The sequence below is a fragment of the Arthroderma uncinatum genome (assembly GCF_011692745.1).
Source record: "Arthroderma uncinatum strain CBS 119779 chromosome Unknown scaffold2, whole genome shotgun sequence".
Lineage (NCBI taxonomy): Eukaryota > Fungi > Ascomycota > Eurotiomycetes > Onygenales > Arthrodermataceae > Arthroderma > Arthroderma uncinatum.
The window spans coordinates 4,696,144-4,721,446 of NW_022983864.1; the positions used below are offsets into that span (position 1 = coordinate 4,696,144).

Consider the following 25,303-nt stretch of genomic DNA (forward strand, 5'->3'; position numbering starts at 1 on the left):
TTCTCTAGGTATGTATATCAGTCCTTGATATAGAAGTATTCCGTTTTCCTTTTTATATTTTTCGTCGTCATCCTTGATTTGTTCAAATAAGGGATCTTTTATTATTGCTTTTTGTATTTCGTTTGTTAGAGTGTCTTCCTCGGTCGTGACTGTTTGAGTAGCTCTCAATACTTACTGATCTAAGATCATACCCTTGGTATCTGGATCTAGATATAATATTGCTCTGGATTCTCTTTTCTTTATCATTAAATCTGGTCTTCTGCTCAACGCGTCCGCGAAGGCATTCTCTGTTCCTTTACAGTATTGTATTTTAAAGTTGTAGTAGGCTAGCACCTCAGTATACCATCTTGACTATCAATGTGTGAGTTCCTTAGTCGTCGTAAAGTATGTCAGGTTCTAGTGGTCACTAATAACTGTGGTCAGATGCCTTACTCCTTGGAGCTCTTGCTTCCATCTCTTAAATACTGCAACAATTGCTAGTAATTCTTTGTCATGGATATCATAATTCTGTTCTGCAGGGGTCATGGTTCTTGCGTAGCATACAACCAATCTCAGTTTTCCCATATCGTCTTTTTATTATAACCGTGCTCCAATCGCACAGTCTGATACGTCTGTATCAAGATAACTCTCTTTGTTTAGGTCAAAGTATATTCGCATGTTTCCTTAACTAAACTTTTCCTTAAGTTCTTTGAATGCTTATTCTTTATTAGTTCCCCAAATAAACTCTTTTGCCTTCCTGAATAGGTCCGTCAGGGGTTTTACTATTACTAAGAATTTATATATGTATTGTCGATAATAATTCGCTAGTCTGTGGAACTGTTGTACTTCTTTGACTATTGTCGGCGTAGGCCAATCGATAATGGCTTTGATCTTGTCTGGGTCCATCTGGATTCCTTCTATTGACACGATATGTCCTAGGAACTTGACTGATTGTTTGTAGAATTCACACTTTGATGCTTTAAGGTAAAGCTCGTACTCTTCAAGTTTCCTAAGTACTTGTCTAACTTTCTCTATATGATCTTCTTAGGTTCCTTTAGTAAATATCAGGACGTCGTCCAGGTATACTACCACAAATATGTCCAAATATTCGCGTAGCACATTGTTGATAAACACCTGGAATATTGCTGGTGCGTTGGTTAATCCAAAAGGTATAACCAAGAATTCATATAATCCGAATTGTGTCCTGAATACTGTTTTCCATTCTTTGCCTTCTTTCATTTATATCTAGTAGTAGGCTTCTCGTATGTCCAATGCCGTGAAGTATGTTGCTCCTCTAAATCTACCTTATATCTCATCAATGAATGGTAATGGGTATTGGTTCTTGATCGTTATATCATTAAGTTGTTGATAATCCACACATAATCGTAGGCTTCCATCTTTCTTTGGTACAAAGATGATTGGGTATCCTGCTGGTGATGTCAATTGTCGTATATATCCTTTTTTCAAGTTGCTGTCGATGTATTTCCATAGTTCTTCGAGTTCTGTCTCGGTTAATCTATATATGGGTTTATATGTAGGCGTCTTCCCTTCCACTAGAGGTATCTCATGATCCCATGCCTGATATTCCGGCAAGCTTTCTGATGGTTCTCATTCTCTGAATACCTTGATTAGGTCGTGATATTCCTTCAATATCTATTGTCATAGTTTGTCTATTTCAGTAGCTTCCTCCGTTTGGTAAACCGTTTCCTGCTTCTTTATTGATTGATCGTTTGCAGTTCCTGTCGTTCCCGTTTCGACCTAGGGCGTCTTGCCCAGTATCTGACCTCAATCCCTTCTTCCAGTGTGGGTGGCCACTAGGGTATCAGTCTTCTGGTCAGAGCGGCGGTTTCCACCATCTAGTCACAATGTGCCGTCTCTCCAGTTAATAGTTGGGTTGTGTTTTGCTAACCAAGAGTGTCTCAAGACAATGTTGTAACTCCCTAGGCTCATCACGTCGAAACATTCTGTTCCCTTGTACCGTCCTTTGACGTGTACCTTCATACCTCTGGCTTCTTTGTTGATGATTTGATTCTAGTCTTCATTAAGACCTCCCAGTTCGTATAGTTCCTTCTTTGCTTGGATATGAATCCCTGACTACTTCACAAATTCTAGATCTATGAAGTTTCCAGTAGCTCCTGAATCGATCAGTGCTCGCGCGTTTAGCCCTGCCAATTGGACTACTATCGCCAAGTAATTCTTTCCTCTTGTCGCAGCTAGACTTCTGTCTGTTTTAAGTCCTGTAGACTGTTGAAATCGTCCGTTTCCTATCGTCTTGATTTGTTGATCATGAGTTCCGTCGTACGGTCCTTTAGCACTAGTTAAAGCCTGAATTTCCTTATTCAGTTCTTCCCAACTGAGTTCGTCTGTCGAGTCCTCGTTTAGGTACTCCATTGTCTGTGTTGCTCAATCCTTTCGACTTTCTTGGAGCTATAGTTGTTTTTGTAAATGTTGTGTCGTCTTCAACCAATATCTGGTTGCCGCTTTTCCTTCAAACTGTGTAGTATGTCTTTCATACTGCACGGTGATTTGTTTGCCTATTTTCTAGTATAAGACTTCCAGTCATTCGTGTGGCGTTATGTTTTCTTGGTCCGTTATATTGACACTTTTTCCATCTATCCATCCTAAGTATTTATCGATGTGTACCAGACACTCCTTGTCTATATAATACCTCCAGTGGATGTCCTTGCTGTCTCTGCACAATAGACATTTCATGTAGTTTTCATAGTGAAATCTTCATCCTGATTTCCATATTTCTTTAAAGATGTGGTATTCACAGTAGCAGTCCCACCCATATTCGTCGTGGCATGGGTGCCTAGAGTCTCTGACTTCTGTCTATTTTTCCTCATTATGTCTGAAGCATAGTCCTTTCTCTTTGCACACTGTCCAGTGTTCGTTAGATATCTGATTATCACATTTCTCTCTTTGTTCCCGTAGTTGTTTATAACTATCTTTGAACGTTATCCGTGGTGCTTCGTTTTCCCAGTTATTCATTTCCTGCGTATCCTCGTATTTTGATTCAGTTTCTCCTTCTAAGTCTGTTTGTCCTGGTGTCACAATTCCTTGGTTGGGCCCTGTCGTTAAGTCGTGTTCGACGTCTGTTGGTAGTTTCGATCTTTCCGTGACGGTTTGTCTGTGTTTTTCTAGTGTTTATAATTCTTGTCGTAATAGATCGTTGTGCTGTTCTATTGTGATTCCGTTGATTCAGCATCTCAGGAGTCTTTGGTATTCTTCCTCCGTGAGTCCGTTAGAACTTGATCCATACCCTACAACTGCGTTCTGTCGTATCAGAGTAGGTCTCTTACTGGTTGCCCTAAGGTATTGTCTGACGTTCTGTGAGTCTTAGTAGCCTCCTCTACCTTGCTCCTTCTCATTGCTACTAGTCTTAGACGTAGTGGTAGCGTTGAGGTATTTCTTGGTATCCCCTTGTTTCTTCCTGCAGTCTTTTGCGATATGTCCGGGTTTCTCGCAGTAGAAACACAACTTCTTGTTCCTGCATCTTTTGCTTTTCTCAGTGTTGTAAGGTCGTTTTTCGGTAGCATCCAATTCCATGGGTGTGGTGCCGTAATCATTGCGTTTGTTCGATCCTTTGTAACTGTTTCCTTTCCAAAAAGTGTTCTTTCCTTATCGTATGTTTCGTAGGTTATAGAGTTGATTGTCGATGCGTACTGCCATTTCAACCATTTGTTTGAAACTGTTATATGGTCCCATCTTGATGGTTTCGTATTAGGTTTCTGGTTTTAGTTCTTGTTCGAATATAGCCATTTTCTGCTCGTCGTCGTGGATTCCTAGTTCTTGACAGATTTGCTGTAATTGCGCTGCGTACTGTGCTGCGTCCCTAGTTTATCTGAGTCCCTATAGTTTGCGTTATAGGGTTCTCTTTCTGTCAGTGTCTCCGAAGAATTGTCTGAGTACTTGTTTGAATTGTGTGTAGCTGTTGAGTACATCCGCGTATAGTATGGGTTATCCTCTAGTGTTAGTCTAGTCCTCGAGATATAGTTTGAACCATGTTGCCGCTGCCTCTCGCATATAAGATTCTGCAAAGATGACTTTCTCGGTGTTGGTGACTCCTGGTTTGGTTGCTAAGTAGATATCGCATTCTCCTAAGAAGTGTTCTAGTTTGGCACGATCTCCTTTATAGGTATTGGGTTCGTGAATCTTGACGGTAGACCTCTTGTCTCTAGTTCTCACTTTAAGTGCATTGATGTCGTCTTTGTATCCTTCGATCTGTACCATAGTTTGTTCGACGGTGTCTCTGCAATCTTCAAGTAGTCGTCGTTGTTCTTCCATCTGCTTGTTGGTTTTGTCCAATTGTTCGTCGTTGGGTTGGTCGTCGATTCTTTTTTCTAATTTAAGGATCTTCTCCCTCATTTGCATGAGTAGGTTGTTGACATTGGTGGTGGGTCCACTTGCTGATGATATATTGACTTGTTCTGCTCTGGCTTTTGGGTATATTCCTGTAGTTAGTATATTTTTCAGGGGTAGGGCGATACGTATCTAGTTTTGTCCTTCTTAATATATAATCGTAAGTCACTCGGGTCGGAGTATCTATAATAGTATGGTAGCTCTAGTAAGTTGGAATTACTTTTGCCTCTTTGTAACCGTGAAGTCGGGGCTCTATCAAGTCGAAATTGATTATGCCTCTTTATAACCGTGAAGTCAAGGCGATCAATGTCACAAGCTGACGGCGCTCCTTGATTACCTAAAGGTGATTAGAGGTTCACACCTGCCGTAAGACAAAAGGTACGAAGGTCTTAGAGAAAGCTTAGGTTAGAGGTGAGTCGTTATAGGAGATGGCTTGGTACCAGGGCGAGATAGAATACTATAGCGAGACTATTCCTCAGTTCCAAGTGTGGCTTCAGTCAGTGCCTTGGTCGGATAAAGGCTAAAGGTCCTTATGAGCAGTAAAGACAAAGTTGACCTACATCAATGGGCAAAGAGGTATTTGGTGAATATAGTATAAGACAACTAGAATGGTGCTTTGTATTAAGCAGTATAGTAAAACTGTAGCTGGTTTGATCGCGAGTATAAAACTCTTGATCCTAAGGAAATGAGCGTCTTTATATATATGGTATATCTGGTCCCTTCCTCCTGATTCTTCTCAGGTCCCGTTGTGGACCTGATGTCCCGGTCCCTTCGTGGACCTTTCATGTTCGGTCCCATAGGGACCTGTCCCTGGTCTTGGCATCTGGGACCTGTCCTTATGGTCACGTGATGTGTAGTTATTCCGTCCCGGAATCTTGTTGTCCAATGAGTGTATATCCTGAGGCTGCGCCGCAGGTGGTCTGTAACAACACCCTTGGTTAGCAAAACACAACCCGACTATTAACTGGAGAGACAGCACATTGTGACTAGATGGTGGAAACCACTGCTCTGACCAGAAGACTGATACCCTTACGGCCACCCGCACTAAAAGAAGGGATCAAGATCAGATACTGGGCAAGACGCCCTAGGTCGAAATGGGAATGACAGGAACTACAAATAATTAATTAATAAAGAAGCAGGAAATGGTTTACCAAACGGAGGAAGCTACTGAAATAGATAAACTACAATAACAGATACTAAAGGAGTATCACGACCTAATCAAGGTATTTAGAGAATAAGAACCATCAGAAAGCTTGCTAGAACATCAGGCATGGGATCATGAGATACCTCTAGTGGAAGGGAAGACGCCTGCATACAAACCCATATATAGATTAACTGAGACAGAACTCAAAGCATTACGAAGATATATTAACGACAACTTAGTAAAAGGATATATATGATAATCACAATCACCAGCAGGATACCTAATCATCTTTGTACCAAAGAAAGATGGAAGTCTATAATTATGTGTGGATTATCGACAACTTAACAATATAATGATCAAGAACTGATACCTATTACCACTTATTGATGAAATACAAGACAGATTTAGAGGAATAATATACTTTACGGTATTAGACATACAAGAAGCCTACTACTGGATATAAATAAAAGAAGGCGAAGAATAGAAAACAGTATTTAGGACACAATTCGGATTATACAAATTCTTAGTTATGCCTTTTGGATTAACTAATGCACCAGCAACATTCCAGGCGCTTATTAATAACGTGCTATGTGAATATTTGGACATATTTGTGGTAGTATACCTGGACGACATCCTAATATTTACTAAAGGAACCCAAGAAGACTATACAGAAAAAGTTAGGTAAGTACTTAAGAAACTTAAAGAGTATGAGCTTTACCTTAAAGCATTAAAGTGTGAATTCTATAAATAATCAGTTAAGTTCCTAGAACATATCGTGTTAATAGAAGGAATCTAGATAGACCTGGACAAGATTAGAGCCATTATTGATTAGTCTATGCCAACAATAGTCAAAGAAGTATAACAGTTCCACGAACTAGTGAACTATTATTAACAATATATACACAAATTCTTAGTAATAGTGAAACCTCTGATAGACCTATTTAGGAAGGCAAAGGAGTTTATTTGGGGAACCAACGAAGAACAAGCATTTAAAGAACTTAAAGAAAAGTTTAGTTAAGGAGACATGCGGATACACTTTGACCTAAATAAAGAGAGTTATCTTAATATAGATATATCAGACTGTGCGATTGGAGCACAGTTATAACAAAAAGATAACACAGGAAAACTAAGATTGGTTATATACTACGTAAGAACCATGACCCCTATAGAATAGAATTATGATATCTATGACAAAGAATTACTAGCAATTGTTGCAGTATTTAAGAGATAGAAACAAGAGCTCCAAGGAGCAAGGCATCTGACCACAGTTATTAGCGACCACCAGAATCTGATATACTTTACAATAATCAAGGAACTCACCCATTAATAGTCAAGATGGTATACTAAGGTGCTAGCCTACTACAACTTTAAAATATAACACTATAAAGGAATAGAGAATGCTTTCGCGGACGTGTTGAGTAGAAGACCAGATTTAATAATAAAGAAAAGAGAATCCAAAGTAATATTATATCTAGATCCAGATACCAAGGGTATGATCTTAGATCAGCAAGTATTGAGAGCTACTTGAATAGTCACGACCAAGGAAGATACTCTAATAAACAAAATATAAAAAGCAATAATAAAAGATCCCTTATTTGAATGAATCAAGAATAATAACAAAAAATATAAAAAGGAAAATAGAATACTTCTATATCAAGGATTGATATATATACCCAGAGAAGTATAACCATAAATACTAAGAGACAACCACGACGCAAAAGTTGCAGAACATTTTGGAATTAAAAAAACTATGGACCAAATTACACAAAACTACTATTAGCCAGGAATGTGGAGAGAGATCAGATAATATATCCAGGAGTGTGAAGTTTGCCAATGAAATAAATCAGAACGACACGCGCTATATAGACTCCTATAGCCTATACTATATAAGGAAATAGCATAGAAATCAATAGTGATAGACTTTATAGTCAAGCTATCAAAGTTAATAGAGCCACAAATGGGCATTTAATATGATTTAATACCTATAGTCATGGATAGATTAATAAAGTATACTTATTTTATACTATTTATCAAAAAGACTATATTACTGGAGACAGCATATATCCTATTATGACATATCTTCACAGATAAAGAATTACTAGACAAAATTATATTAGATAGAGATATAAGATTTATATATAAATTCTGGACAACACTTACTGAAAGAATAGGGATTAAATAGAAAACCTTAATAGTATATTACCCGCAGATAGACAGACAAAGTAAAAGGATGAACCAAATAGTGGAACAGTACCTGAGATGCTATATCAACTATGAATAGGATAACTGGGTTTCACTACTACCAATGGTATAGCTCGCCTATAACAGAGTGAAGAACACCTTAATAGGTATGACACCTTTCTTTACAAACTATAGAAGAGAAATAGAAACAATAAAAACACCAAAAGAAGGCAAGACGCATACCTTAGAAGCAGAGGTTTCAGCAGAATAGATATATAAACTCCATAAACACCTATAATTAGATCTTGAATTCTTGAACTATAGAATGAAATACTACTACGACTAACGGCATATAGAAGCGCCAGACTTTAAGAAGGGGGAAAAAGTATTCCTACTTTAACAAAATATCAAGATATTGAGACTAAGCGACAAATTAGACCACAAGAAACTAGAACTATTCAAGATTTTGGAAAAAATTGGACAACTCAATTACAAACTCTAACTCCTAGAACATATATAAATATACCCAACATTTCACATCTCACTAATTAAAAAAGCACCCTAGAACGCCAAACCATATAAACTAGAAATATAACCAGAAAATCAAGAAAAAGAATATAAAGTTGAAAAGATCCTAAACAAGAAAGTGATTAGTGGATAAACTCACTACTTAGTTAAATAGAAAGGATATAACTTCTTAGAAAACACTTACGAGCTAGCTAGACACCTAAAGGATTCACCACGCCTAATAAAGGAGTTTCACTAGTGGACTTAGTGTTAGAAGAAGAGATTAGCAGAGCAGGATCTAGGAACGAAGTAAGGTTAGATAAAGAACTCAGTTTACTCAGGAGCTATTAGAAGTCATGCTCTTGGAGCTCAGCCAGATGACTCTCCTCTTCCTCTAGCTTTTCTAACTCCTCTACAGTCTTAATAGATGATTCAACAAACTTACTAATATGATTCTAAAGGAACTCACGCTAATAAGTAAGATGATCAAGATAGGCATCAGAATCATTTAATACTTTTTGAAAGGCTTTATAAATTTGCTAAGATTCCTTGTGAGCCTCACGCTCTTTTAACTCCAACTTTTCCTTTTTACGCCAAACTTTGGCCTAGTTAGATAAAGAAGGTGCATAATTGCAAACACAAGGACAACCCACACGGATACACTTCAAACACTTGTGGAATAAGATAACATAACACAGAGGTCGCCATTCTCCAAACAATAAACATAACGGGAGGGCATCGTGACACCAGTTTTCGCAACGTTTTCTTTTAGCATATAAGCATAGATGGAGGAAGAATCCTTGGAAGACTTTGGAACATCAGCAACACCCTTAGAATAAGCCATGGCGAGGCATACTCAAGAAAACACAATAATGAACCAAGGAGAGGGAAACTAACCAGGTTTATATATGCGCGCGTCGGGACGACTTGTTGAGAAAGAAGGGGATGATATTACAGACCACCTGTGGCGCAGCCCCAGGATATACACTCATTGAACGGGAGGATCACGGGCCAGACCTTGAGGGCACTAGTCACGTGACTAATAGCGATAGGACCGATAGGACGGGCTTAGCAGCTTCCTATTGATACTATCACAATAACCAATAGGGGTGATAGGAACCCCTTGGTGGAGAACTATCATACCTATTACTAGATATATACCATGTATATAAAGACGCTTATTACCTTAGAATCAAGAGTCTTATACTCATGATCAAACCAGCTACAGTTTTACCATACTACTCAATACAAAGCACCATTCTAGTTATCTTATACTATATTCACCAAATACCCCTTTGCCCATTAATGTAGGTCAACTTTATCTTCACTACTTATAAGGACCTTTAGCCTTCATCTGACCCAGGCACTGACTGAAGCTATACTTAGAACTGAGGGATAGTCTTACTATAGTATTCTATCTTACCCTAGTATTAAGCCGTCTCCTATAATGACTCACTTCTAACCTAAGCTTTCCTTAAGACCTTCATACCTTCTGTCTTACAGCAGGTGTGAACCTCTGATCACCTTTAGATAATCAAGGAGCGCCGTCAGCTTGTGACAATTAGCTATATTCTTAATAAAGGCAGGCTGGGGTAGTAGTCCTTATTTATCTAGATCTAGAATCTATTAAATAAGTAATTCCTTTTTAGTATTTATTAATTTATATGAGTTTACGCGTAAATTTATATATAAAGAGTAGTCTTTAAGTTAATCTATAAGAGTTAACTTTAGTATATTAAATTAATATATAGCTTTATAAATAGAGGTAATTTCTTTATTTTTTAAAGTAAGAATTATAAGTTTAATCTTTCCCTCTATCTTTATAGAGTTTCTATTATTTTTGTTATGAATTGGTGGCATCATTACATATAGAAGTTGTTAATTAGTTAAAAAGTATACGCGTTTGAATTTGGTGGCCGGCTCGCTTGGGTGGCCGGCTCGCATGTGGATTACGTTAATCAGGTAATTTACCGCTGACTAATTAGCTGACTCAGCGATGTACATCTTAGTACCATAAATACAATTGTGATCCAATAGAACCCTATTATTTTCACAATATATTGTATATAGAATACCATTTAGTACCGGAACAACAGACTTCGCCGAGCCGGAAGCTAACCTTCTTGGGAAGTTAGACCATGCGGCTCGCAACTAACAAATGTTCTATACGGAACCAACATCTACATCTACATCTCCTCTGACAGGATATCAAGGGGAACGAGGACCAGGATGCATTGCTAGACAGGGTACGGATTCCTTCAGGGGAGGCACGTTCATCTTATTGACCGAAGCAGGCCTACGGAGTACTCCGTTCCACCACACGCAAGAAACAGGATAGACATCCGTCTCCGGCGTCTCGCCCTTTAACGCTCGGCTCTAAATACGGAGTAAAGGAGACCCGGCTCCCAGTGCCACTCTATAAATAAAACAACATTAAGGAGCGCGAATGAACGATATCTCCGAGTGACCCAGCGAGGTCTCATTTCATATCCCCTGCTGTTGCGACCAGCTAGCGGATGTGACCCAGCGCCCGGGCAGGGATATGGATAATTTACTTATGCGCTCAGCCGGGATAAATCCATGAATGGACCAGGTCTTCTCCAGACCAGGCCTGTGGTCTAGGTTTTCTCCGCTGCCGGAGCCTCATGGGCACGCTCAAGCAACAGCTGCTGCCTGGACAAAGGTGGCTGTTCAGGCGCTTTCTCTCCTGCGCTCCGATTCCCGACGTTTGAATTAGGACAGACAATCATTCCTTTATCTGTCTAGCTTAACTCTTATCTTCTTAATTCTTACTTGAGTTTAATACTTCCCTTTCCTTCTCACCCCTTGACTTGACTACTTTCGGGTAATTTTTTTTTTTTTTTTTTAAAAAACTGCATTGGTTAAGGGAAAATGTCGTTGGCAATGCAGCGGATTCTGCGTGCCGTCGTCATAGCCACTGTCATCAGCGTTGTCCTCTTCTACTCAGCTAAACAATTTGGTCCCATACCTACGGGCAATACGATACCTGGCCACGGTGATCAGCAGGATCCCTCCCAGCCAGAATCCCCGCCTGCGTCGAAGCCTGACGAGGCTCCGCCGTTGATCTCGCATCCGCCGTTGGGAATACCGACTCCAGAAGCGCCTAAGATACCGTCGTCGAGTACATCGCCGTCATCACCAACATCCTCGTCCTCTCCAGTACCTGCTGTAGGAACCATTCCCGGCATCCCTGGCAAAATATGGCAGACCTCCAAAGGTACAGACCTCACCAACGAGGAGCTCAACATGACCGATACTTGGCTCGCGAAGAACCCGACCTTCCGCCATGAGCGGCTCACCGACCAGGCGAGCGATAATTACGTGCGCAACCGCTACGCCGACCATCAAGACATCGTGACTCTCTACACGGGGCTCACCATCCCTATTTTACGTGCCGACCTTCTTCGTTATCTCATCCTGCTAGCCGACGGTGGCATATGGGCTGACCTCGACACTACTTGTGACCAACCCGTGAGCAGCTGGCTGCCCGCTGAAATCTACAATGCCAACAGCACCGTCAAGACCGGCCTAGTCCTTGGGCTAGAGCCTGATGCTGACCATGGCGGTAAAAAGGTGTTTACCAACGGGGTGTTCGCTGCCCAGCCTGGCTCTAAACACATAAAGGTCGTTGTGGATGACGTGGTGCGTGAGCTATACGATATCGCGAAGAAGAAGGGAGTTGGCCCAGAAGGCATCAAGCTTGAAATGATCAGTGACGTCGTTGAGGTGACCGGACGGAAAAAGATGACGGCGAAGATAATCGAGTCTCTGTCTAAAACTCTACAGAAGGAGATTGTCGACACGGACCTCACCAATGGCAAGGAGCCACAATATCTCGACGATGTGGTCATACTTCCCGTCCCCGCATTTGCCTCGTATGACGGCAACCCGAAGCCCCAGGGTGAAGTCCTTGTGACGCACCACCATGCGGGGACATGGAAGAGTGCCGCTGACGAGGCGAAAAAGAACCGTCAGAAACAGGAGGAGGAGGAAGCTGAAAGATTGAAGAAAGCAGCTGAGGAGGCGAGCAGGAAACAGAAGGAAGTAGACGACGAGAAGAAGAAAGAGGATGATAAAAAGAAGAAGGCGAAAGAAGAGGGCGAGAGGACACGGAAGGAAGAGGAGGCCAAGAAGGCCAAAGAGGAAGCAGAGAAGAAGGCAGAGAGCGACAAGAAGACGCAATCTTAAGCCAGAACGGACGAGCAGCCGAGATTTCTTGTCTCTCTTGTCATCCGCCATACTGCGTATACTCCCTACTTCGGACACATTCCCATACTTGCCCCATACTCGGGCCACACTTCGGCCACACGACCACCCTTCACTCCGGTATATGGCCAAGTGTACCTGCAGACAAACCGGTTATGGGTACGCCGATGTACGGTCCCACATGCCTGAGCATCTTCTGCAGGGGGGAAAGGGGTGCAAGGTGCCTTCTTTCATGCCAGCCGTAACGACGGCTGCAGGCCCTGGTGGATGTAGTTTTGTGTATCCTAATGACCGACGATGCCCCTCATACCATAATTAACCCCCCCTATCACGATATTTACTCTCCAACCATGGATCCAACCTCCTTACCGTCGTCTCCGTCAATATCAAATCCGTGTATCCACGTCTTCTTGTCTCCATCTAGATAATCACATGACTGGCTGAGTAAGACGATGAAACATCCGCCCTGTAAACAAACACCAAGCAAGGGGGCAACAGGAAAAACAAATAGACGGAGCATCCACGATTAATAGTTCAACAGTCCGCCAGTGACTAAGAGGGTTCGATCGTCCATCCACCGTCTATCCGTCATGAGTTGACACAGGTTCCCAAACCTCCTCAATTGCCTCTCCCCCGACTCACCTTCGGCCCCTATCTCGTCTCTCTGTCCCTCGGCTCTCACGAGCTTTCATCTGACTCCGCTCCGACCAATCGGGCGACCCTCTGCATAAGGATAGTACCAAGGGGATGGAGACAGGGTCGACTCGCATTCATAACAGCGCCGAAGGATGGACAGACGGCCAGAGATAGACACTTCGAGGTCGAGGTACTCTCTCCCTCCATCAAGCAACATCAGCCCCTTTCGAAGCAGATCGCCATCTCTAAGTCCCTCGCCACCGTTCAATACCCAGAACCGTCGACTACAGCTCCGCAACGCTAGGTTCCGGGGAGCGTTGCTTGCTTCTGCGTCTGCTTCCGCACCTGCGTCGTCCCCGAGACAACTGAGTCCTCCGCAGTCTCAGATCGAGACATGGAGGAGTGCATTGGGTGGTATTGACGACGAAGGCGAAGACAAAGAGAACGAGTTCGATTACGTTGGGTCGACGAGGGGGACAGGATATGAAGGATTGCATACCATTGCCAACACATCAACGTCTCATACTCGGCGGTCGAGTATATTGAGGGAGTTGGGGAACTCTACACAACGGCGGAGAGGACATACCCCTCGTGTATCGGTGTCATCTATATTCCAAACTCAGCCAGACTCTCCTCCATGGTCTGCATCGTTTGGCCGCCCAAAAGCTACTATAGGAGAACCGGAACTGGAACCGGAGCCAGAACCAGATCTTGACTGGGAGGAGAAGATGCAGTCTACTCGAAAGACGTCAGTGTCGTCACACAACAGTAGCACATTTACCAGTCTAGATCGTATAAAGCGGCCAAAGGGGCGGAACCGAGATGGCCGTCGTGACACGTCTCAGTACATTGAACACCTTGAAAATCAGCTTGCAGCAACCCTCCAAGATGCGGAGCTTGCTGACGCAAATGCACACGCTGCTCGATACAAAGCACTGAATGCCGAATACCGAATATTAAAACAACAAGTGACTGAATGGGAAGAAAGGTTTGAAGCTCGCGTGCAGGACGAGGAAACAGTGATGGCGGAGAGAGAGGCACAGCTAAAAGGGCGGATACGGTCGTTGGAGCGTGAGGTCGAAACGAAGGATAACAAGATCCGAGAACTCGAATGGGAGATTGAGAAGGACTCGCAGACTCTACGGACTCTAGAGGCTGTGAATGCTACGAATCGCAGCCTGGAGCGGAGAGTCGATGTTTTGACGGAGCTGCTCGCTCAATCGCCTCGGGTAGAACTGCCACCGCCTCCTACTACTACAGTAGTAGATGGTTCTTCAGTGAGCAATGGAGAAGCCATGTGCCGTACACCTCGGCCCAAGTCGATGTTTACAAAAATACCGCTATCGCCTGTCAGACAGCCTCTTTTCCAACCCACTGCTGAACCGGATGCTTCTTTCGTGGATCCATGCAAGCGGAGCGGAAATGAGGAAGACACTCGCTCCTTCGAGTTGGCATCCGTTGACTCAGGGTTTGACTCATGTTCTGGCCCGTCGCATTCGCAACGCACCTCCCTCCTCTCCAACCAATCCCAACCCCTATACAGTGCAGGATCAGGAGCGGGAGCTGGAACTGGATCAGTCACGTCTTTCCCCTTATCACCCGAACTTCAACTACAAGGAAAGCTGCGGTATAGAAACAGAAAAATGCGCCGCTTCCCATCTGGTTGCTGCACCTTGAAACCCCTCGTCTTACCTACCGCATCTGCTGCATTGTCACCGTATGCACCGCCAGTCACTTCCTCGTCACCCAACTCAATACAGCAGCAGCGATTGGCGCGATATTTCTCGACGCTACGGTATTCCAGGGCTGGATCGGGGTATGATGATTCATTATATGACGATGAGATGGACGGGGATGATGTCGATGTTGATGCGGCGAGAATAGACGCATTAGATTCTTTGGAAGGGAATGCAGCGCATTACCAGTCCTTTGAAGAGGCAATGGCTGGTCACGACTTGTCGATGGACGATATGGATGATCTGGCCGAGAGTTCATTTGCGGCCAAAAGTCTCTCGCCGAGCAGTGATACGATAAGCTATGAAGGAGGAACTGTTAGGCGCCGTCGTAACCGCAGCCGCAAATTATCAATTTTACGCAATGACATTGGCCCGGTTAAGCGCATAACATCAGCGAGACCAAACCCTCCCTCATGGCTCGAAAAGTTACACGTCTACATCCCACAGCTACTGGCTAACGCACGAACACTCACTCACCGTATCCTGACTAATGCCTGGCACTCCAACTGGCGCCGACTCGGTAGTTTATCATGGTGGTTCCTCGGATTACTGTTGGGTACGCACACGCGTAATCAATGGTTTAAACGCTCCACATTGCGAAATGCCAGATGCCGTGGCTATATCGGAGAAGAAGAGATGGAAGAGATATCAACACCAGTCAGCGTCAACCACCGACCAGACAACACGATGCAACTTCTATCAGGCTGTACTCCCACGATGCAAGAATGGCTCAAATTCTCCGTCACGTTAGTATTGGCTATCGGGCTCGCTGTGCGTGACGGGCCCGGTACATTGATGTGTCCATGCCCATTGCCAGAAGCAGATACTACCTCGAACGTAGACATGATGGCAGAACCAGAAGATTATCCACCATCAGGGAAGTACGGATCGATCCGTACCAGTCTATCGGTCCTGAGTCCAAGTCTACTTCCCAGGGATGGTTTTGACGACTCCCCTGATTGAAAACCCGAACCCCTGTTGCAGCACATATGCTACGCCCTAATGAGAAATGACCCTTTGCTACCTGCTTACCTTGCCCATACTGTACAAAACCATACAATCCACTCAAACACAAATCGCTCACAAGCATCGTCTCATCCCCGCCTAGCCAGTGCACTTTTCTACTGGTCGAAATTATCGATAGGTATGGATAAACTGGTATTGTGTTGATAGGTTAGATTAGATCAGCTTGCATTGGAGCAGGCAGTTTCTTGGATTAACAAATAATAAATTCTTTATTTTATTGTTTCCTGCTAGAGAGTCTTCTGAACTCGATACGTACAAAGTAGCTCCATAAGAGCAGCAGCATATCTAGCTACCACACCATGGAGAACTATTCAAAGGTGGCCCCTAAGAGAGTACCCTTAGTTAAGACTTACCCCTAAGCTTGCCCCTAAGCCTCCTCCTTAGCGCTCCGTTTTACCTTCTAGCTTACCCTTAGCCTTTAGGCTTGCCCCTAAGCTTGCCCCTAAGCTTGCCCAGGCTTAGTCTAGGCTTAGTCTAGGCAGCAACGGAGAAAGACTTGGCGATATCACGGGACTGTGGAGATGTTTACACCTCTTGCGGATCAGTTTCTTTAGTTTCTTTAGTTCATTGTTGGACCACAAGGGACAAAGAGACCTAGTGTCTAATGGAAACCACAGCACAGAGAATCTGATATTTTATGTTGCTATCCACGAAGCGGGGGCTGTTGGAGTGGAATCCAAATGGCTCGAGAAGCTGACAAGTATCAGCGCCTCTTTGAGGAGGAGAGAAGGCTCCGAGAGGAAGCTGAACAACGCTTGCATACCGTACAACAACATCTCCATGAAGAAAAGACAGCAGGCAAACGAACACGACAGGCCCTGGAAGCACTGGAAAGTAGAGTGAACCCAACAACTTTGGACGATTACCTGCGATCCTGCCATGATCTCTTTGCTGTACCGCTTAGCATCCAGCCAAATAAGTCCAAGTCCACTAAGGGCTCAATCACTAAACCTACTGGCCGCTACTGCCCGACCAATCTTCGCAAGTGGGATGACTTTCTTGATACGCTTGACGAAGTCTTTGGCAGGGTTTCCCGTTTGTTCTACCCACCCGGGAAACTCGCCATAGGGGCGTTCCCATCCGTTGAAGGCCTCAAGACCTTCGGGAATGTTGTCAGTCGCCGACCGCTGGCTAGCGAGCTTGATCTTATGAGCTACGAGCGATTTGCTGTCGAGACGCAGGTTTCGTCCATAGTGGAAGAGCTCCTGAAGCTGGATACCAATGAACAACTTCCTATCTCCGGGTCAGGCATCTCATTTGAAAATCATGCCAATACTCTAGACGATGAGGAGGAGCCGGGACCAGCGGGACCGAAACATCAGGGCTCAAAACCCCGGCCTGACCAGTTCTGTGTATATCGAAAGGATGGAGAGACTGAGACGCTGCTCCTCATCATTGAATACAAGGCTAGTCATAAGCTTCTATACTCCAGCTTGAAGGCTGGACTAGAACCTAAAAATTTCTGGGAAGACGTCGTGCAGAATTTTGAGATCCCCGTTCCTGATCCCGAAATGGGGGAGAAGGGGAAGGAAGAAAAAATTCTCCACAACGCAAGGCAACTGACGGGTGCTGCCATCACACAGACCTTTGATTATATGATTAAAGAGGGGTTGGAATACGGGTATCTCACTACGGGGGATGCCTTTGTTTTCCTTCGCATCAAGGAAGAAGACCCAACAACACTGTACTGGCATCTTACCAACCCAGAACAGGACGCGGCAGCCTGGTGCAATGGTTCTTTTGCTCACTCCCGGACGGCAATCTCGTTGGTGCTCTCGTTCTGCTTGATGGCAGTGAGTTCGCAGAGGCGAAGCCAGGAGTGGCGATCCAACGCATTTTCCGCGCTTCGCACCTGGGCTGTGGACGTTGAATATGTCCTATCAAAAATTCCGGAGGAGGAAAGAAGGCGAACGCCGTCCGTATCCTCCTATATACCTTCGAGCCCGCTCTCCAGCCCGTCCCCCAACCCAGACCCGAATAATCAGCCTCGACGATCACGACGGCTGCAAGGCTCTTGTGCGGACTCCGATGATCTTCCCAATCGTCCACCCTCGGACGACTCTGAAGAAGAAGAAGAGCCCGGCAACCACCACGAACCCAACCCGACAGGAAAACGATTCGCGGTTGTGATGTCTCCGCCGCGACCTCCACCATCGAAGCGACAGCGTAGTCCTGATCGGGAACCAAACCGTCGGTATTGTACACAACGATGCCTTGTCGGATTGGCCAATAAAAGTGCTCTTGACCTGGCCTGTCCCAATATCATGGTTCACCAACAGATGAGCCACGACGGCAAACATCCGATCTCCAAGGAGAGGGTTGCAACCTTGCTTGATGCTCAGCTGAATAAAGACCGAGATAATGGATGCTGGGAACTGAGGCGCGGCGGAGCTCGTGGCATCCTCTTCAAGATGACCTTGGCCGACTATGGGTATACGTTTGTGGGGAAGGGAACCATCGAAAAGATGATACCCCATCTCCAGCATGAATTTCAAGTATACGAGTATCTCAGCAAACTTCAGGGCAACTTGATTCCCGTCTGCCTGGGGCGTGTCAATCTCCAGAAGCCATTCATCACTGACGGCCTGGACTACATCGTTCACTACCTGCTCCTTTCCTGGGCTGGGGAGAGCCAAGATGATATGCTGCCTTACGATCTATGCCTAGAGCGAAGAAAGTTTCAAAAGGAACTACATCGGTACGGTGTGACCCATGGGGACCTTCGCGAGTCCAATATCACCTGGAATGAAGAGTTATCCCATACAATGCTGATTGATTTTGACCGAGCACGACTGGATAGGAAGAGGCCGTTGATCGGTTCGGGGTCTCGTGGCGTTAAATCCGGGAAGCGGAGGCAGGTGTCTAGCCCCTCTGGCTGAGGCAGCCATCTGCCATCTGCCACATATACCATTTATCCCTTTTTTGGATAGATACCCCCAAGCCCGTGTTCAGGACACGACATATCACAGTTTTGTGGACAGATTCTAGACGAAGCAAGAGATACCCTTTATCAATTTTTTATATATATGCAAGGATTACTCCAGGACATTTCTAAGCCCAGGCGGCTTTCCCGAATGAACCTACTGACAGGAAGGATAAAACTTGCCTTAAAATCGATGGTTAGCAACACTTTAAGGGTTTGATATCAATTTAATATAGAGACGTTATAGCGCCCGTTCTTCTCCTGTTCAAGTACTACAGCATAAAATGGATGCCTTCCAAAGGCATTAATAAGCCAGATCCGCTACATCTTGTTTAGCTTCATTCTTGTGGCCATACTAAGGGTTAATTAAAAGTCTACCACATAGTCCACCATTGTCAGTGGAGCTTTCGAAGTATTCCTGTCAAAGCATAGTTCCTCAGGTTAATAGGAAGTACCTTGGTATAGACAGGAAGGGGAGACTTGGGTTTATACAGTACAATTCGGCCATATTTCCCTAGCCCAATCTGCCTTTCGACAAGCACCTGCTTCTACTTATTTGTTGATGGTTATGACGATCCTAGTTCCCCTATTAGTCCTTAAGATTAGATCAGTCCAGCTTAATAAATAGAGAAGTCCTCCACTCACAGCAATGGATTAATTAAAGGTAAGAGGCCTAAATAGAATATCAAGCGACTCGGACATATTCCGCAGTGGTGATTGCAGGGCTACAGCTGATCGACATTGACCCTTGGGCTCCCTGTAGTGGACCAAGCTGATGAAGATGGAATTGGCTGAATAGCCCGGACAGAGCCATGAACAAGGGAGGGTTACCATCTAACTACTACTAGGAGCCTTAGAAAATGATATAAATAGTGTGCACCTTAGGAAGTTTCCGGGTTTCGAAGCTGCAGCTGGTCAAGGGTCTGTATCTTGTAAGTTTATATACCACGAGTCGGACCACGGCATGGGCGGCTAGTTAGTATTATGCTGGACCAAGGGATAAAAGGCCTAGTTTCCGATAGGAACGAGTCGTCCACAGCACAGAAATCTAACATGTTATTGTTAGCTACGCTCGTAGCCGGAGCAGCCCACGTCAATAATTTGCAGTGGTTGGTCCCGCCCGGCGGCAAACTACAGCCAACAATTGGAGAAAACAACAGGTCTTGAAACAGGTCTCACCAGTACAGGGGTTCAAGCCGTGCATTCACCAACATATATTTACGTACGTGCATTAGCTCCTTGGACGTTCATCGCCCATGCAGCACGCCTCATACCCAGGCCTGGGGCGGAGTGGTGATGTTGATATATAAAGAAGCGCCAGGCCTGATGTAAGGATGGCCTTCCATGCACTCGTTACTGTCAGCCCTTACATTTTATAATCATGGTGAGTAATTAAATTATGTCAGGGTTGAGATCTCCCTCGTCACTGCTAACTGATGTTTGCGTTAGGAGGTATACTACCAAGAATATGACCCAAACTGTGCACCCCAGGTTGGAGTCCCAGGCGGGTCAGACAAGGAAGCAGTAAAAGCCACTGTGTCGACGGCTGCTGTGTATAAACCTTCAAGGCTGTCGGATTCCCTTTCCCCTTCTCCACGGCCGTTCTGGAAAAGAAAACAGTTCGCTATTCCTGCAATAGTGTTGACTACGGTCTTCATCGCTGTTACAATTGCAGTTGGGCTAGTAGTAGGGCTTAGAAACGCCAAAGGGTATGTGACCTAAGCTGATGAGCATCGTGAGGTTTTGAAACCACGATCTTGAATATGGCATTCTAACATACTCACCAGAGCTACCTCTCCGCCTCCATCTTCTTCATCGCCATCATCATCACCAGACCGGCCAGGATATGGCGGCGGGCCTAATAAGCCGAAAACAGTAGACGACTCCTGGGCGTATAATGGAACGGCCATCTCGTCCTTAACATACTCGCCCGTAAGGGATCAGGATAGCGTCGGCACGAACTACGTCGTATTCTATCAACACTCCAATTGGGAGATCCGGCGTTCAACCTGGAACAACTCCCAATGGCATGATTCAAGTTTCGTCACAAGAGACGCCCACCCTGGCACCCCTTTAAGTTCCTATTGGGAAGGAGAAGGAGATGATATCCGGCTCAATCTGGTCTACGTCGACAAAAACAGGGTCCTTCAGGAAATTCGCGGGAGCCACTCCGGTAATGATTGGATTAATGGGACATTGGGAGAGTTAAGCCTAGTGGTTGATCCACAGTCAGCTATATCTGTTCAGTATGTCGGCGGATGCCGTGATGTCAACACTGCATGGCTTATATACCATGCTGGCAAGAATAACGAGGCACGAGTGCTTTATTGGAACGCGCGAACGGACAGATGGCTAGCGGGGGAGACCATTGAAGATGTATCTGCCACGGCAGGATCATCAGGCCAAGCAAGTGACGGTACTTGGAGATACTATTATGTTTCGAAGAAGACGCAACAGCTCAATGTGGTGATTTGTCCAGACTGTTGTTCAAAGCCCAATACAAAATGGGAACAAGGTATGATATTCACCCAACCGGCGGCCATCTAATATCCAACTTTAACACATATTTACTTTTCATAGATATCAATGGACCACAAGTGGCCTCAAAATACGGGGGTATAGCTGTGGCAAACGTTGGAGCACCACGTCTACTTTATTACTTTGATGATAAAGCAATCATCCGCGAATTAAACAACACCTATAAATATCCAGATGAGGCCTGGATAGAAGACGTCTCTTCAACTTTATCGGACGGGAATAGGGGAATGAAATCTGACACAAATGCCACGGTCGGCCCTGAGGGATACCGGGTCATAAGCTCTGTTCCCAATGGCCGTATGAGCATGGCTGCTGGCTTCCGGGGTAAAATTCAGCAGCTCTGGCTCTTTTACCAATCTAATGGGACTGACATCAAAATTTTGACTCGAGATGCGGATGCCGCGGGCAGGTGGAGCCCCCCGGCATCCCTCAAAATAGGGGGATAACAAGAGATTCATGCGATTTATCTTTATTTTATGCCTTTTAGCGTTTTTTATATATCATAGCTAATAAAATATAACTGTGCTGTAAATATACTTAATTATCTTTTTTCACCAGGGACAATAGAATTTGGTATTAGTCTGAAGTATTTAGGCAATTCGGCTCTTCGATACATAGTTTGAATAAGATGTGCGCATTAATTAATATATATTCCAATATATACCCAGTATTATGGATGAAATATCGCTATAAATACATTTAACTCGACATAAAATCGCAGTTCCTAAAGCTATATCCAAAAAAAAAAAAAAAAAAAAATAGACCCAAGCGCCCCCATGTCGGACATTCATTTCTGAGCACAAAGGCGATATTGTGTACGCGCAGAGATTTATCTCTGGGTGTGAAGCTGCTGACAAACATCAAACATGACAAAATATAGGCATCTTTCGCGATATCATTCAGTAAGGTTCCCATTTCAGACGCCGCTCCAACATAAACGATTCAACAGGCACCCCTCGCCATACCTGTTTCCCATCAACTTCTGTATAGAACTCAGGCTTGAAGCTCACCTCTGCCCAGGACCGTATGAGATGTCTCCAATAGCAAACTTCTGCCGCTGGAGTCAGGTAGTGATCGCGAAACGTTCTGACGTTATTCTCAGCAATCCGCCTTGCATCCTCGTCATGTTCTTCGAGCCAGTTGATCTTCTCATGTAGGTCAGACCAGTCTCTCCGCACCTCCACATAGTTTTGCTCGGGGCCGGAATTTTTCATAAGAGGGGACTGGTGCTGAATCCACTCCAGCTTATGAGAAACGATGACCGACCTGCAGCTCTGAAGATACTTTAAACGTCCAGAATAAGTATTTCCTTCAGTCTGAGCAAGGTATTTGAACTCGCAGTGGTCCGGCATCGACCTTAGGTCGTTCTTCATACTCTCGTTGTTCCGCCATATGATTGGCTTGACGTCTGCCCATGGCTGGTCTTTGGTGATTTCGACAAGCTTGTCACGTACTTCCAAGCCCATTGTAGCACCTCGCCAAAACAGTCTGGGAATCTTCTTTGTCCACGGCCAAGCCTGCTCCGCAACTTCGGCTTTCATCTGAACTTCTTTCATACTTCCAACTTTTGTTTCTGGCCAGGACCAGTATCCAAAATCAGGCATAAGCCATATATATTTATCTTCCTCACGTCGCGCATATCCCCATTGAGTGATTGGGTCAACCCGATCGTCGGTATTGTAAACAAATTCGATATTTGGTAGAGGTTCGGGAGAAGTCACAATGGCGCGATGTAGGGCATGCAGGGTCGCAAGTTCTCGGGAGTATATGGTTCCATTATTCTTGATGACATAGAGCTAAAGCAATAGAATATATATTTAGCTTAACGAGGTATTTATTTTTTGGGATAATAATAGGTGCTAGATATAACCTAGTTGTTTATGAAGGAAAGGAACGGAACCCTTCGAATATATTAAAAGTCTCTTACTTGTTGATCATATATCATAGCGCGAACATAGCCATTCTTGATTGTTATAGAATCGATTTCGTCCAGGCGTATATGTCGATTCGCCCTCTCCCGCTTTGCGCGGTCAACCTCAGCAAACAGGCCAGGAAAAGCAGACTGGCAGCGAGCGGCATTGAGTATCAGCGTATTCGCATCCCGCTTATAGTCCCATTGAGTATTATGATGCGGACTGTGAGTTGGCGGTGTTGGTCTTGAATAAGTGCGCTGTTGGTACCAGAAAAGTAATACAAGCGCTAGAAGGAGTGTTGTTCCGAGAATGCCCCGACGGTGCATTATAGCTGCGGATATTGAATGAATGTGACCCTTTGTGTCCATCTTCTGCGATTATATCACGTAGAATGGAGCCTCAAGGGAGTGAACGATATCATCCTGTCAGGGGCCGGAATGATGATATGAATTTCATAAAGCGCGTAGGTCATGTGATCTTATGTCTGCCTGATGGGATTTCTATTTATCCAACTCCGTTACTCTACACAAATCCCAGTCCATAACTACGGAGTACTCGGCTTCCAGCTTGGCTCTTCTATGGTCTCTGGCTCCTGTGTCGTGTGCTTCCAAAAGACTTAAGCAAGCAGAGTTGCGGGAAATAACTAACACCGCCCTTTGTCTTATACTGCTTGCAGGGAGTAGTATTCAATCAATATGCTTGGAGCCTCAAGTTTGGTGTCAGCTATTTTGTTAAATCCGCAGCTTCTAGGACAAAGGTCTACCTCACTCATGGTGATAATTGATGGAGATGAGCCCTCCAGCGCAGAGCACTTTAAACTAGACCCCTCGGCGGTCGACGGGCGAGAGCTTGACTGGTGATCGAAGTATAATGGCTTATTTACTTAAGCTAGACGGAGTACGTTCTGTCACTCTAGAGTTAAATGGTTATTCTGACCCATGAAAGCTTTCGTGGCCTGATAGGGGTTCATATTGCGGTTCCCGCTGGGAGTTACCGCTAGCCTGCACGGTGTATATGGTAGGCATCCTACAGGTCGACCATGGGCCTGTTGTCTGGGTGCAGTGGCATAATGCCGTTGTTAGAGAAGATGTAAAGATAATGGCCAGCCCCCACCCCTGCTAGCCTCATATATATTCAAATACCAGCCACGTCAGCTTGGGGAACTCTAGCTGTTGCGACACAGATTCAGGGAGGTTGATTGGCGGGTTAAACCTGTGGCGTCAGCAGCTTTACATAGTAAGTTCAGCCCTCATAGAGTGTGATCTTGCTATTATATTAAAGGCTGAACTCCTCGCAGGATGTTTAAAAGCAAGAAGCAGAACAGGCTATTTTCTCGTCTTCTCTCATAACTAGTCGACTATCAACACAGATAAAAGATCAAGATGTCCCAGCAAGGATACTACCAGAACGCTCCTCAGCAAGGGTATGTCTTCTACTGTTGCGTGCCGGTCCCTTGTGGGATCGTGATACACCGATATCCGACGGTCCTTGCGTGACCGAATAAATGACTGAATATATCATAGGTATAACGGCGGCTACCCTCAGCAAGGCACTCCTCAGGGCCCTCCTCCTGTATGTACTAGCCATATCTACATACATGTTGAACGTTGACCCTTGCGCGACAACAAGGGCTATATTCACAATCCTTTCTTTATACTCAGCATATATTTGGCCATACTAATATTGCGGTCTTTGTTGCCGAACGTAGATGCAATACCAACAGCCACAGCCACAGCCGCAGGTTGTTGTTCAAGAGAAGAAGGATAGAGGCTGCCTCTACACCTGGTCAGAACCCCAAATTTTAGCACACAAAATATGTTTGTCTCCTTCAAATCCCATCATCTAACATTTCTCTCCTCTAGCCTTGCCACTCTCTGCTGCTGTTGGCTCTGTGGGGAGTCCTGCGACTGCTGTTGTGACATATGTTGCTAAGCATATCCCTCCCAGCGTAGTTACGCTCTAGAAATGTCACCATTATGTTTCTTCAGCCATTCTATGTTCAGAATGTGCCTGATCTACTACGACATGACGATACGTCCGCTTTCGGTCACCCTTACGACTCTTTCTCATGGTTTTCATTTCTTTTCTTATGATCTCCCTTCCGCGGGCTCTTTTTGTTGATCAATCTGCC

General features: G+C 44.6%; 5 protein-coding genes across 5 annotated transcripts; 4 read left to right on the forward strand and 1 right to left on the reverse strand.

Annotated features, from left to right (window-relative positions):
• Positions 1–11,065: 11,065 nt before the first annotated feature.
• Positions 11,066–12,382, forward strand: GIQ15_03392 (alpha 1,6 mannosyltransferase; the record flags this gene model as incomplete). The annotated part of the gene is made up of 1 exon (XM_033550809.1): positions 11,066–12,382. One exon carries the CDS (start codon positions 11,066–11,068, stop codon positions 12,380–12,382), a length of 1,317 nt encoding a protein of 438 aa, XP_033407970.1.
• Positions 12,383–13,188: 806 nt separating this feature from the next.
• On the forward strand, positions 13,189–15,735 carry GIQ15_03393 (uncharacterized protein; the record flags this gene model as incomplete). The annotated part of the gene is made up of 1 exon (XM_033550810.1): positions 13,189–15,735. One exon carries the CDS (start codon positions 13,189–13,191, stop codon positions 15,733–15,735), a length of 2,547 nt encoding a protein of 848 aa, XP_033407971.1.
• Positions 15,736–16,478: 743 nt separating this feature from the next.
• GIQ15_03394 (uncharacterized protein) lies at positions 16,479–18,677 on the forward strand (the record flags this gene model as incomplete). Its single annotated transcript, XM_033550811.1, has 2 exons — positions 16,479–16,984; positions 17,231–18,677. The coding sequence occupies 2 exons, from the start codon at positions 16,479–16,481 to the stop codon at positions 18,675–18,677; spliced, it is 1,953 nt and encodes a 650-aa protein (XP_033407972.1).
• Positions 18,678–20,102: 1,425 nt separating this feature from the next.
• On the forward strand, positions 20,103–21,705 carry GIQ15_03395 (uncharacterized protein; the record flags this gene model as incomplete). The annotated part of the gene is made up of 4 exons (XM_033550812.1): positions 20,103–20,105; positions 20,171–20,430; positions 20,509–21,236; positions 21,302–21,705. 4 exons carry the CDS (start codon positions 20,103–20,105, stop codon positions 21,703–21,705), a joined length of 1,395 nt encoding a protein of 464 aa, XP_033407973.1.
• A 453-nt stretch (positions 21,706–22,158) lies between these two features.
• On the reverse strand, positions 22,159–23,498 carry GIQ15_03396 (DUF821 domain-containing protein; the record flags this gene model as incomplete). The annotated part of the gene is made up of 2 exons (XM_033550813.1): positions 22,159–23,055; positions 23,187–23,498. The coding sequence occupies 2 exons, from the start codon at positions 23,496–23,498 to the stop codon at positions 22,159–22,161; spliced, it is 1,209 nt and encodes a 402-aa protein (XP_033407974.1).
• Positions 23,499–25,303: the final 1,805 nt, after the last annotated feature.